General features: G+C 47.6%; 1 protein-coding gene across 1 annotated transcript in view; it reads right to left on the bottom strand.

Moving 5' to 3' along the window:
• Positions 1–2040: 2040 nt before the first annotated feature.
• Positions 2041–14276, bottom strand: part of APMAP (adipocyte plasma membrane associated protein) — a 28222-nt gene continuing 15986 nt past the window's right edge. Inside the window, exons 4-9 of the mRNA XM_007451446.1 lie at positions 9204–9296; positions 7739–7855; positions 6447–6621; positions 5738–5872; positions 5156–5348; positions 2041–2288 (exon numbers count right to left, since the gene is read on the bottom strand). Coding sequence (XP_007451508.1) covers positions 2079–2288; positions 5156–5348; positions 5738–5872; positions 6447–6621; positions 7739–7855; positions 9204–9296 — 923 coding nt within the window. The 3' untranslated portion in view covers positions 2041–2078. The remainder of the gene's footprint in view (positions 2289–5155; positions 5349–5737; positions 5873–6446; positions 6622–7738; positions 7856–9203; positions 9297–14276) is intronic.

The following is a 14276-nucleotide window of genomic DNA, read 5'->3' as shown; positions in this document are numbered from 1 at the left end:
GCTTAGCCCCACTGCTGTCCCACCTCGGTGCCCAGGACATAGGCACCCGCAGGCCTAACCCCTGTACTGGGCAGCCACCCTGCCTCCTCGCCCCCAGCCGCCTGTGCCCCTAGGCAGGTCCCTCCCCAGCCTCAGTTCCCCCATGAGACGCAGCCACGTCTCCTTATTATCACAAAGAGGTCAGTGCACATGAAAACTCAACACGGCAGAGAGAGAAGGCTGATGACAAAAACCTCAACGCGGGGCCTCTGTCCTATAAAAAGCAGCAACTGAGTCCTGATGGAGTTTTTGTAACGATAACAAAGCAGCACACAGTGAATGAATCACTTAATTTAATTTTGAGATCATGTTAGTAATTCCCATTAGAGTAAATCCGTTTCATGTTTACAACAAAAACCTATCATATATTTAAGCCTAATGAGGCTATTATTTTGCACCTCATCATGGCAAATTACCAGATAAAACACAGGAAATGACACTTTGAGACAGAAAATCAACATCTGAGTCAAAGCAAAAAAAAGACACCTCTGCTGAAAACTGTGAAAAGCTACCAGTTTCTCTGCACTGAGAGCACAGCCCTCAGTTCCCAACCAAGAAGAAATGTTCAGGGTCAGCATGCTTGGGTTCTGTGTTTTCGAGGCAGAATGGTCAGGTTTCACCTTACTATTCCTGCAGACTCGATACACGGGTGCACTGTTGCCTGTTAAAAAGCATTTCCTATGAAGTTACATCACCTGACAGGACACGGGTCACATCACGGCCATGCAGCCAGTCTGACTCTGCTGTACGCGGCTATGAGTAAAGCTGGCCCTGAGCAGGCAACTCGGAATGAGCCCCCATCAGACCCTGACTCTCTCCCCTAAAATGGTGCGGAGCAGGGAGGGGAAAGGAGCTATGAACCAGCATAAGACACAAATGGTCTCGCCACGATGTCGGCCATCCTTGACGTTCAATGTCATCCCCTAGTCAAAATATTGTCTTTTCAAGTTACAAAGACAATTCCAGAGACACAATCCCTGGTGTGTTCTCACAAATATGCAGGAAAGGAAGGAGCAGACATCAGCCCCACCTTGCAGAATGGAAACAGGAGAGCAGTGTCATGTGGACTGAGTCAGCGTGGGAGGCAGGCGGCCACAGGGGAGGCCCCGAGCAAATCTAAACATGACCCCAGCAGAACGGCCCTCACGACAGGCAGAGGACAAGACCTCACTCACTGTTAAAGTAGATTAAAGCACAGAAGAAATTCCCAGGCAACACCATCAAGAGGTTAACCAGCAGAAAAGTCCATTTAATTATCATAATCACATGGATCACTCCACAACCGGGACCATGTGTGGACACACGCAACCCCAGCACATGCACTATTCACACCTGGGTCTGGGGTGAGGAACCGGTGTGTGAACAGGACTCCTGGTGCCCAGCGCCCACCTTCACTCCCCATCCTCTGATCCACACGGCAGGCTGTCCATGGAGAAGCCGGTGAGTCCTCTGAGCTGCTGGAATCAACGTGCTCCTCCTCCACACACACCCAGGTCCTTGCCTGCAGAGCGCTGGCAGGGACCCGGATAGGGAGGGGCCAGGTGCAGCAGGAGGGTGGGAGCCACGGGAGGGACGCCCAGGGCCGAGGCTTGGGTCTCACTTGACTCTGGGGAACACAGCCGTGCCCTCTTCGCCTGCACAGCCCATCCGAGGCTTCACACACGTTTCCTCTGAGCTCTCCGCACCCTCCCAGAGCCCCTCCCAGAAAGACAGGTATCACTCATTTAACAACAAAGACATCAAGGCTGGCGGGACACAGCCAGCAGCAAAAGCGAGATGCCAGCCGACTCACCCACAGCTCCATCCCCACACCTGAAGCCTGTTAAGTGCACCAAGCCCCGGGGCCTAAAGAATCACTGCGCTTGGGAAGGTTTTTAAAAGACAAGGGACTCATCTTCCCCACGGCAGATGCAAGGCCAAGTCCAGGTAATGGTGCCCCGAGAGGCTGCACCACACCTCCGCAGACCGGCAGGTGCCGGTGGGAAGGGTGTGTCCACGCACCTCCTGGCCCAGGGGTGGCGCGCAGGGCAACGACAGGCCTAAGCAGACTGCAGGCGGAGTCTGCAGAGGAAAGGGGACCTAAAGGAGCCCAGGTACAGGTGCCCGTCGTGCTCGTGCACCTCGCTCACGTAAGCGGCCACCTGCCCATCGGGGTCGTGCAGGCTCCTCCGGAAGGCCCCGCTGTCACTGAGCTCCAGGACGAGGCTGTACCGCGGCACGAACTTCATCACCGTCTCCTGGCTGAACAGCTGAAAGGGAAGCACAGTGAGAGGAGAGTGTGACACGGGCCACGTGGAGTCCTGCAGGCCGGGCACCGTGGCTCTTGTCACCTGCTGTGCACATCCCACCCACCCTGCCCCCCACCTCCCCACCGGCTCGCTTCCACACGGCACTGCAGCTGCCTTTTTGAAATACCGGCACACCCCACACCTGAACAATTCAGTCAAGAAGTAGCTTGTGGAGCCAAGCAGGGTAGGTGCGTGCAGGGGCGGCCCAGACCAGAGAGGCGGTCTGAGCAGGGAGAGTCCACGCTGGAGAAGAGAGAGGGCCATGGCTCCAAGCAGGGTGTCAGGGCCCAAGCAGGGGAGATGGTGTCCTGCAGCAGGGTGACCTGGCACAGGCCAGGAGCCCTTGAGAGGTAAGGCCCCTGCACACGGCTGGGAGGAGGGAAAAGGGCTGGCATGGGTGCTAGAGCCCTAGTTGGGGCCATGTGATGCTGGGGCCACATGACAGCCGAGCCACATGACAGCTGAGGCCACGTGACAGGGGACAATGGCTACAGACAGGGACAACTGGGGAATCTGATCGCATAGGTATGAAGGAGCATGAGACCCGGGTTTCTCACCTTAGAGAAGGGAAGTACAAACACAGACGGTAAGAAAACTGGCATAAATCCTGTGGTATGGGACCGGAAGCAGAAATACAGCCTTACTTACGGTTTTCAATTTAAAGGAACAGATGAAGACACATAAATGTAGGTGTGAGGGTCTGTGCACGAACACGTGTGCATACACCCCCAGCTCTGTCACGAGGGCCTGGGAGCAGCGACCCCCGTCAGTAAGCACACTTAGCACCTGTCCCCTCTAGGAGAAGCCGGGCTCCCTGAGAAACGGCTGATCCCAGAGCCGGGCAGGGAAAGAAGGAGAGGAGCCTGAACAATGTGCAGGGCCAGGAAGCAGGAACTACTCCAAGAACGACTGGGACACATGCAAAGGTCAAGGGGCCATACGGAAGGGGCTCCCACTGGCCACAGCCAGACAATGTGAGCGTCCAAGTAAGCAACGATGGTTAACAGATCATAATCACTGATAAAAGCATCAACCCCCAGATCATGACACTTACTAACTATCCCCACAAAATACTTATTAATTACAAATGATAAAGAGTAACTTCATAGTGGAAACCCGGCAGCCACCACTGGATGAGGTGACGGGCACTGCAGGGACAAGTGGACACCACGCACCTCCCGACAGGTCACGCTGAGGGCACCGGAGAGGCACAGCCTAAACCTGACCGTGAGAAACACCAGGCAGCCCGAGGCAGGGACATTCTGCAGCAGAGCTGACCTGGGATCCTGAAGGTCAGGTCTGGGAGCCGCTCCAGGCTGAAGGGGACAAGGAGAGGTGGCGAATAAGCCAGCCCGACCCTGGGCACAGTCCCATTACAAAGGACACCCCTGGGCCACTGGCGAGCCTGAGCTGGGTCTGTGCACCAGAGGGTCACCCGTAACCGCGGGACATCCTGTCCCAAGGGGGTCATCCCTGCTATAGGAACAGCGCTTGGAGCGTCCGGGGGCGACAGGTCAGCCACCTGCCTGCAAACAGCTGAGGGAAAGACATTCTCTGTTCCCTTCCTGCTGCTTTTTAGGTCTGATGTTGTCTCAAAACTAAAAAAAGAAAATCCTCAAAGACTTCAACAACATTCTGAAGAAAATCTAACCTCCTTTTCACGTCTGCAAGGCCTGTGGTCCTCTCCCACCTCCCATCTCCCACCTGCCCCAGACCCACCATCTATCTCCCAGCCACATGATGACGCCGGGCCGCTCCTGCCCAGGACGCCCACGTCCGGGAACACGCCCACCCCGCTGGCCCTTTCTCACACACGGTCTTGGCTCCTGATGCAGACACTGTTTTAGGCGCTGAGGATAAAGGAGAGAACTCAACAGAAAAAGCACCTGCTCTGATGGAGCACACGTCCCACCAGGGCAGAGATGCATCCTATCAACCAGGGGAGAGATGCGATCACCACAGACAGAGCACATCCTCTGATGGGTACCAGCTTCAAGCACTCACTATACTCAGCTAAGGGAATCATCTGCATATTCTCATTAAATTTTTCCATCACCTAATGAAGTGCTATTCTTCTTCCACTTGACAGACAGAGAAACTGAGGCAGAGAGACCACGTCCCCTGCCCAGGGCCCCACAGCTGGTCAGGCCTTCCTCAAGACCCTTCTCCTTGCACACTCTGCCATTCTGCCCCCTCCAGGCCCCAGCGAACAGATGTAACTCTGCAGCCGACGATGCGTCATTTCTGAACAGTGACCTGCGGAACTCGGAACAACACTGAAGGCCATGGGCCAGCCTCACTGAGAAGGTGCCCACAGCCCTTGGCAGGGCCCAGACACAGGGCTACGTGCCACACAGACTCAGCAACTGCTGCCCAGCACCTTCCAGGACCTTAAGTCTCAAATAGTTTAGTATTTGCAACGAAATCCCATGAAGGGGGTGATGAGGCTCCAAGGAGGCAGGAGGAAGCGGGGCGGGAGGAAGGGGCACCTGCAACCACTCAAGGAAGAGCTGAGTTTGCTGAGCACGGGGTCTGGGGGAGAGCGGAGAAAAAGAAGGACAGGCAGGGCTAGAGGCCCCAACAGGTCACGATAGGGAGGGTGATGATAAAAACACCCAGACAAGGAAACCAACAGAAAAAACTCAGAGGGCTCAAATGTTCACATTTACGTTACAAGGCAAAGAATAAAATATGTTTTAAAGAAGTCATTAAAAGCACCAAATACTATAAGCAGAAGCAGAATTTTCAGAGCTTCCATAAAGGTAAAAAAACCCATAATTAGATGCATTTTCATCTTCCTTTTTGAAATCAATAGTTCTCATAGTTACCTTAAAAATCATTCTTTTAAGATACGGTCTCTCGGATAAGAAATCCAACATGGAAAACCCAGGACTGGAGCGAATGGTCGACATGCCGACCCAGTAACCCCCGGAGCTGCTGGCTCGGATGTTGTCTGGGAATCCAGGCAAGTTCTCCACAAACAGGTCGGCCCCTCCCTTCATCAGGCCAGACACGTAGAACCTGAAAAATTCGCCCAAGCAGGCAATGAGTGGCAGCCTCCCAACTGAAGGAAAAATTTTAGCCGAGCACCAAATTGGTCTTGGTCCCAATAACCGAATGGATACAACTGTAAACCCATCCATCACGAACGATGGCACAGCTGCTCCAAGAAGCCCTCAGAGCCCTGGGCCCAGCCAGCGAGAAGCAGGTGCGGGAAGCAGGGCCGGCCCAGGCCCACCAGCAGGGAAAAGGGCCGGGATCGCAGCCAGCATTCCATCAAGACCCTCTCAGCCCATGATGCGCAAGAAGGCTGAGAAAGGGACAGGTACCCGCTGCGTCCCAGGCTCTGCAGCTGACACCTCACAGCCGCCCGGCCCACAGCTCGGTGGACTTGACATCAGCTCACGCACCTCCTGATCCTCGCCATGGTCAATTCCGCCACCAGGACAAAGTCCTCCGCAGGAGAGAGCTGTACCCCGTTGGGGAACCGCAAGTGGTCCAGCAAAACCTTCACCTCCTTGGTCTCGGTATCGTACTCCAGCAGGCTGCGGGTGCCAACAGCGGAGGTCACACGGAGTGTCTGGGGGCCCCTGCTGGGCTGGAGCCCTGCTCCCGGTCTGGGCCCTCGGGCCAGGGCCTATGGAGGGGGACTCATCCTCCACGGGAGTAGCAGGGCCCCCATCCGTCGCTCAGACCAGTTCCAGGCTGGCCCTGCAGGCCCATCCCTGTCCAGGGCAGACCCAGGCACCCTCCTCCAGACAAGCCCACGGTCAGCTCTCTCGCTGACCTGAGCACTGGTTCAGCACCAGGGAGGGCCACCGTGGCTGCAGCCTCACAGGAGTCCCCTTCAGAGGTCGCCTGTGAGGTCTCCCTCCGCTGTGAGACCACACCCTCAGACAGCCTGGCCATTCTACCTTCATTTCTCCAAAGAAGAAAGTGAGAACATCTCACTGTTTCATTGTGTCCGCCACCTGTTTCCAGGAGACAGTAAGATCCTCCCTTAAAAGCTGAGTACTATGCTCAGAAACAGCCCAACAATTCCTGGATGTAATAAGCTCTGCGAAGTCACCCTGCCTGTCTACGGCCTCCCTGAGGAGAAGATCCAGAAGGAACACTCACCGACCATCATCCGTCCCCTCCATCACCAGCAGCAGATAATCTCGTCTTTGCCATTTGCTGCTAGAATCTGTAAAATAAATCTTCCTCCCGTCCCGAGTTACTGTAAGATCGTTTACGAAGGACATTTTCCTCCCCTCAATGGGTGTCTCGGAGGACAGCAGCAGTTTTACTTCACCTGAGGGAAGGCGGGGGAGGAAGAAAAGGAAAGAAGGGAAGGAAGAAAGAAGAAGGGGAGAGACTTGCTTGTATTCTAAGAACATGTAACTCAATAATTTCAAAATATCAATCGGCCTAACTGATTTATAAGGAAAAACTAAATGAGCTTCTCCGTGTCCTGACAGAAGATTTATTCCTTCTTACAGTAAAAATCAGTGTTTTCCTTTCTTTCTATTAGATGATGAATTTTTTTAGACCAGCTCCACTAAAGGCAGAATCCCCCCTCTAAGGATGAGGAACTCCTTTTATCAAGACCAACTGACTTAAAAATCTGGTAAGAATCTTAGGTTAAAAAGGCAATTTTCTATTTGTCTGCTTGAGAAAAATATAGAACGTTCACCTCATCTGCTTTTAAATTTAAAAAGCAGGACTCATCGTAAATCTTTTTAGATTGTAGCACAAACGTTCAAGGAACACTCAGCGCTTCCCACGTATAATCCCATTTAAACCCCCCACAACTAACCCACAAGGCAGGCATTCCCGTCATCCCTGCCCCGTGGGTGAGGAAAGCAGGCACAGAGAGGCTGAGTAACCCTCACACAGCCAGCACCCAGCAGAGCAGGGGTCTCCCAGGGGCCCGGTGCACCACCCACGATGGCAACTCCCCCCTCAGCATGAACCTCCCGCTGAAGCGCACACAGCAATATTGTAGCACTGATCGAGGTGACATCGTGCTCAGTCGGGGAGAGAAAGAGGAGAAGGAACTGGAGGAAGGAAAAGACAGAGAGGCAGAAAACAAACAGCAAGACCAGATGCAATACACAGAGAAGTAAAGATAGGAAGAGGAGCCTAACATCCTCAAAATGAGTCCTTCTGAGATCCTGTGGCTCAAACACAAAGGCCAGGGGAAAGGAGGGAATGGGCCAGAAGCAGGCATAAGTGAGGAGCCACAGGGTGTGAATACTGGCTGGTATCTGCAGGTAATATTTTCAGTTCCATTTAGTGAATAAGAAAAACATCAGGGTCTCCAGTAGACTGTACTGAACAAATTCTACTAAATCCATTTATAAATAAATGCACATATTGTTTAAAAGATCAGCAATCATCATAGAAGGAAACAAGTTACTGTCACTTACGTTTCCAGGGATTTACTTCAAATAGCCCTTTGTATGCATCAGCCACAAAAAGGGTCCCGTTGGGCCCAGCCCGGATGCCCAGGGGTCTCCCACAAGCACGCTCATCATCTCGGGTTTCTAGGGAAACAAACAGACAGGAATCAGTGGCTGGTCCAAGATTTGTGGCCCCTCAGTGTCCAAACACCTCCTCCACCCCGTCCTAAACCTTCATCATGCTGCAGAGAACATAACAGACCATGGCATCAGAGACAGACTCGGCCCCCCGTGTTCCAGCCCCGCTAGAGCTTAGGACAATTGTCCAGCATGTCTAGAGGGACCAACCGAGAATCTGGATGTGGACATAAGCACAGCAACTGATACCCAAGAATCAAGTTCACATCAGCATCCTGAGACTCAAACAGTTAACTCAGGGACATCAGCAGACACAGGCCCCACTCCCAAATCCCCCAGAACCTCAGGAGTGGGATTTAAGCCCAACAGCTGGACCTGAATGCTGTGCCCATCCAGGGACATGGCAGGGTCCCTCCTCCCGTCATAAAGGGAAAGCTCCTATTTTACTGCTTAGATCCATTCTCCTGTTCTACTACCTATAATCTTTTTAAACCCGTGGCAGAGCATATTTATTGCTGGGCACTCACTGCAGGGCACTTATCACAGAGTGCTTACTGCAGGGTGCTTACTGCAGGGCACTTATTATAGGGTGCTTACCGCAGGGTGCTTACCGCAGGGTGTTTACTGCAGGGTGCTTACTGCAGTGTGCTTACTGCAGTATGCTTACTATAGGGTGCTCACCGCAGGGTGCTTACTGCAGGGTGTGCTCCTCAAGGTGTATACTGCAGGGCACTTACTGCAGAGGCACTTATAGGCAAAATACAGAGTGGGAAAAAGCAGGTTAAATACCCAAATGTAGAGTATGATTCCATCACATAAAACCATGTGTGGGTGTGAGTATCCATGAACAGAAAGAAATCTGAAAAGTTAATCATTAAATTGTTAACAGTTACATTTGAGAAGACTCTGAGGTGATTTTTACTTTCTTCTCCGCATTGTTTGCATTTCACCATAAAAATGCATCATTTTTAGAAAAACATTCTAGCTCTTAAAAAAATAAGTCTGGGAGCTACCAGTTTTTAAACAGTGAGTTTCTAAAAGCTGAGCGACCTAAGGGTATTTCACTCTGGATGCAGGGCTGAGGTTCCTGAGGGGCTAGTACAGGAATGCACTCCAGCACGTGAGGAACAAAGCCCAGCACCTCCTGCAGCAACTCTGGGGTGTGGGGGCCCGGCAGGGCCACAGCCACAGCTGGATGGGAAACTGCAAGCACAGGTGGCAAATGAGGAGCCCAGGCAGCCTCTAGCTGGGCCGTCAGGCTCTCCTCCAAGGACCCGACTTGTGGGGAACACAGTTCCTCCTGGCACCCTCCTGGGTGCCTGGAAGAGACACACGTCAGGGGTCACTGACTTACTGCATGGGCCTGAGCCAAACCGGGCGATGGTCTCTGCTTCACCGTTTTCAAGTCTTACAATTCGGCCATCTGCTGTACCAGTGAACATTACATCTGTTTAAAGACAGGAGGGAATAAGGGTATTTATTACTGGGTTAGCCTAAAAACTGTGCTCTCACAACCTTCTACAACAGAGGCGGCCAGTCTGTGCTTTTTATCTCCAGAGAGGAAACGGCAGTTTTGAAGATGAAGGCAAGTGGTGTCTGGGGACAAAAGTCTTAACACGTGCAGCGATAAACCCCACGGGGGCCTCAGAACCAGCACGGTCGTGACCCTGAGGCTGGATCCAGGGCACAGCAGACACCAGTCAGGGATAAAAACAGGATTTTCTACCCTCAAAGAAGCGGGGACCCTCGGGCTGACGCTCAGCACTCGGGGCTGTTCACGTCTGCTTCACGTCAGTGTCTGCTGCTGAAGCCGATTACACCCAACCAAAGGGGAAGAACTGCTAGGAAGGCCCTCGGTGTAAAATTAAGTGCTCACTTCAGCAGCACATACACTAGAACTGGAACCACAAAGATGATGTGCAAATTCATGAAATGCTCCATATTTTTAAATGTATATTGCAAACTCTAGGACAACCACTAAAAAAAGTTTTTAAAACAAGTATAACTGATATGCGAAGAAAGGAGAGAAAATAGAATCATAAATGTTCAGTTGAAACTACAAAGTCAGAAGGAGAGTGAAAGAGAAAATAAGAAATAAAAAAACAAAGGCAATGAACAGAAAACAGTAACAAATACGGGAGATAGAAATCCAACTACAGTTAACCCTTGAACAACCTGGGAGTTAGGGGTGTTAACCCTGTGCACAGTCGAAAGTCTGTGTATAACTTTACAGTCAGCCCTCACATCCTCCAGGTCCTGCATTTGAGAGGTTCTGCATCGCAAGGTTCTGCACCCGTGGATTTAAGCAACTGTGGATCGAGTAGTGCTGCAGAATGTATGTACTGGAAAAAAAATCCACGTGTAAGTGGACCCACGCAGTTCAAACCCGACTTGTTCAAGGGTCAACTGTGTATCAATTATCATTTTCAACATCAATGGTATAAAAACCCCAATTAAAAAACAGAGACTGTCAGAGTGTATCAAAAAACAAGAGCCAACTATATGCAGTCTACAAGAAACCCTCTTTAGATATACAGACACATATAGATTAAAAATGAAGGGACAGAGAAAGATATACTACACTAACACTAATCAAAAGAAAGCTGAGTAGTTCTATTAATCTCAGAGCAGCTGCAGACCTAGGAACACAATCAGGGATAAAGAAGGCCTCCACGTAATGACAAAGGGTCAACTGTAGAGAAGACATAACAGTCCTTAACATGTATGTGCCTAAAAACAATCATCAAAATACATGAGGCAAAACTGACAGAACTGCAAGGAAGCAGATGAATCCATGATTAGGGGAGGAGACCTCAGCATACCTCTCTCAGAAATGGACAGATACTGATGGACAACAAGGTCTGACTGTACAGCACAGGGAACTATATTCAATGTCCTGATAATGAAAAAGAATACGAAAAAGAACGTATACATATGTGTAACTGAGTCACTTTGCTGTACAGCAGAAATTAACACAACATGGAAAATCAACTATGCTTAGATATAAAAAAATAAAAAGAAAAAAGAAATGGAAAGATCCTGCAGACAGAAAATTAGTAAAGACACAGCTGAACTCAACAGCATCACTGATTAACTGGATATCAACTACCTCATCCAAACAACAGCAGAATATATATTTTTCTCAAGTTCACATGGAACATTCACCAAGACAGACCATATTCTGGGCCACAACACACACCTTAACAAATTTAAAAGAATAAAAATCATACAACGTCTGCTCTCAGACCAAAACGAAATTAAACTAGAAATCAATAACAGAAAGAGAGCTGGAAAATCACAAAATACTTGGAGATTAAACAACGTGCACTTCTAAATAACACATAATTCAAAGAAGAAACCTCAAGAGAAATTAGAAAACATTTTGAACTAAGTTAAAATGAAAATACAACTTATCAAAATTTTCTGGCTGCAGAGAAAGCAGTGCTTAGAAAGAGACTTGTAGCATCAAAGGCATATATTAGAAAAGAAAAAAGACCTAAAATCAATCATCTAAGTTTCCATCTTAGGAAACAGAAAAAGAAGAGCAAATGAAACCCCAGGTAAGCAGAAGAAAGAAATAATAAAAATTAGAGCAGATATCAATGAAATTGAAAACAGGAAATCAATAGAGAAAACTCACCAAAACAAAAGCTGGTTCTTTGAAAAGATCAATAAAATACTGGGTTGGCCCAAAAGTTCGTTTGGGTTTTTCCCGTAAGGTGCTACGGAAAACCCAAACGCACTTTTTGGCCAACCCAATAAATAATCCTCTAGCCAGGCTAACAAAAAAGAGAAAAGACAGAAATTACCAATATCAGAAATGAAAGCGGGAACATCACTGTAGACCCCATGGACATTAAAAGGATAATAAAGGAACACTATGAACAACTCTATATCCACAAATTTGATAATGTAGATGAAATGGTCCAATTCCTTGAAAGACACAATCTGCCAAAACTCACACAAGAAGAGAAAATCTGAACAGGTCTGTATCTATTGAGGAAATGAATCAATAATTAATAACCTTCCAAAACAGTACCAGGCTGAGATGGGTTCACGGATGATTTCTACTAAACATTTAAGGAAGAAATGATACCAATTTTCTATAATCTCTTCCAGAAAATAGAAGCAGAGGAAATACTTCTTAAATCATTCTCTGAAGCCAGCATCACCCTAATACCAAAACCAGACAAAGTCATTTCAAGAAAACTACAGACCGGACTTCTCTGGTGGCACAGTGGTTAAGAATCTGCCTGCCAATGCAGGGGACACGGGTTCGAGCCCTGGTCCGGGAAGATCCCACATGCCGCGGAGCAACTAAGCCTGTGCACCACAACTACTGAGCCTGTGCTCTAGAGCTCGCGAGCCCCAACTACTGAGCCCACATGCCACAACTACTGAAGCTCGCACACCTAGAGCCCGTGCTCCGCAACAAGAGAAGCCACCGCAATGAGAAGCCCGTGCACTGCAACGAAGAATAGCCCCTGCTCACCGCAACTAGAGAAAGCCCTCGCGCAGCAACTAAGACCCAATGCAGCCAAAAATAAATTAAAATAAATTAAAAAAAAAAAAAGAAAACTACAGACCAACATCTCTCATGTACAAAGATGCAAAAGTCCTCAAGAAAATATTAGCAAATCAAATCCAACAATGTGAGGGAGGGAGACGCAAGAGGGAAGAGATATGGGAACATATGTATATGTACAACTGATTCACTTTGTTATAAAGCAGAAACTAACACACTATTGTAAAGCAATTATACCCCAATGAAGATGTTAAAAAAATAAATAAATATAAAAATAAATAAAAATCCAACAATGTATAAAAAGAATTATACACCCCAACCAAGTGGGATTTATCCCAAGTATGCGAGGCTAGTTTAGCATTTGAAAATCGGTTAAGTAATCCACAATATCAACAGACTAAAGAAAAACTACATGAACATATCAATAGATGCAGAAAAAGCATTGACAAAAACCCAACACTCATTTCATGATAAAAACTTTTAGCAAATTAGGAGTAGAGGGGAACTTCAACTTGATAAAGAATATCTACAAAAAACCTACAGTTAACAACATACTTAATGGTGAAAACTAGACGCTTTCCCACTAAAATCAGGAACAAAGCAAGAATGTCTGCTCTCATCACTCCTTTACAATACTGGACTGAAAGTTCTAGCTAAAGCAATAAGACCAGAAAAGGACATAAAAGGTATACTTATTGGGAAGGAGGAAATAAAACTATCTTCACTTGTAGATGACATGATTGTCTATGTCGAAAATCCCAAAGGATCAACAACAACAACAAAAAACTCCTGGAACTAATAAGCAATTATAGCAAGGTTGCAGGATACAAAGATAATATATAAAAGTCAATCAGTTTCCTACATACGAGCAATGAACAAGTGAAATTTGAAATTAAAATCAGAATACCATTTACACTAGCTTCCAAAAGAATGAAGTATTTGGTTTAAATATAACAAAATATGTACAAGATCTAGATGAGGAAAACCATGGAACTCTGATAACAGAAATCAAAGAACTAAATAAAAGGAGAGATATTCCATGTTCATGGATTGGAAGATTTAACATTGTCAAGAGGTTCTTCCCAACTTGATTTACAGATTCAAAGCAATCCCAAGCAGCTATTTTGTACATATCCACAAAATGATTCTAATGCTTATATGGAGAAGCAAAAGACCCAGAATAGCCCACACAAAAAGCTGGAGGACTGACACTACCTGACTTCAAGATTTAACTATAATGCTACAATAATGAAGGCAGTGTGGTAATAGCAAAAGAAGAGACAAATAGATCAAAGTAGCAGAATACAGAGCCCAGAAATAGATCCACAACTCATCTCTAACAAAGAAGCAAAGGCAATATAAGGAGGTATATAGATGGTCTCTTCAACAAATGTTGCTGGAACAACTGGACATTCACCTGCAAAAAGATGAACCTAGACACAGACCTTACACCCTTCACAAAAATTAACTCAAAATGGATCACAGACCTAGATCAAGTAAAACACAAAACTACAAAACTCTCAGAAGATAAAAAAGGAGAAAACTTAGCTGAATTTGGGTGTGGTGATGACATTTTAAATATAACACCAAAGACATGATCCATGAAAGAAAGAATTGATAAGCTGGACTTCATTAAAACTAAAAATTTCTGCTCTGAGAAAGACACCATCTAGAGAATAAGAAGACAAGCCACAGACTGGGAGAAAATATCTGCAAATGATGCATCTGATAAAGAACTTGTATCCAAAATATACGAAGAACTCTTAAAACTCAACAATAAGAAAATGGACAATCCAATTTTAAAAATATCCCAAAGACTTAAACAGACACCTCACCACAGAAGATATACAGATCGCAAATAAGCACATGAAAAGAAGCTCCACATCATATGTCAGCAGGAAA

The sequence above is a fragment of the Lipotes vexillifer genome, unplaced genomic scaffold (assembly GCF_000442215.2).
Source record: "Lipotes vexillifer unplaced genomic scaffold, Lipotes_vexillifer_v1.1 scaffold670, whole genome shotgun sequence".
Taxonomy (NCBI): domain Eukaryota; kingdom Metazoa; phylum Chordata; class Mammalia; order Artiodactyla; family Lipotidae; genus Lipotes; species Lipotes vexillifer.
This window is presented reverse-complemented; position numbering and strand designations above follow the sequence as displayed.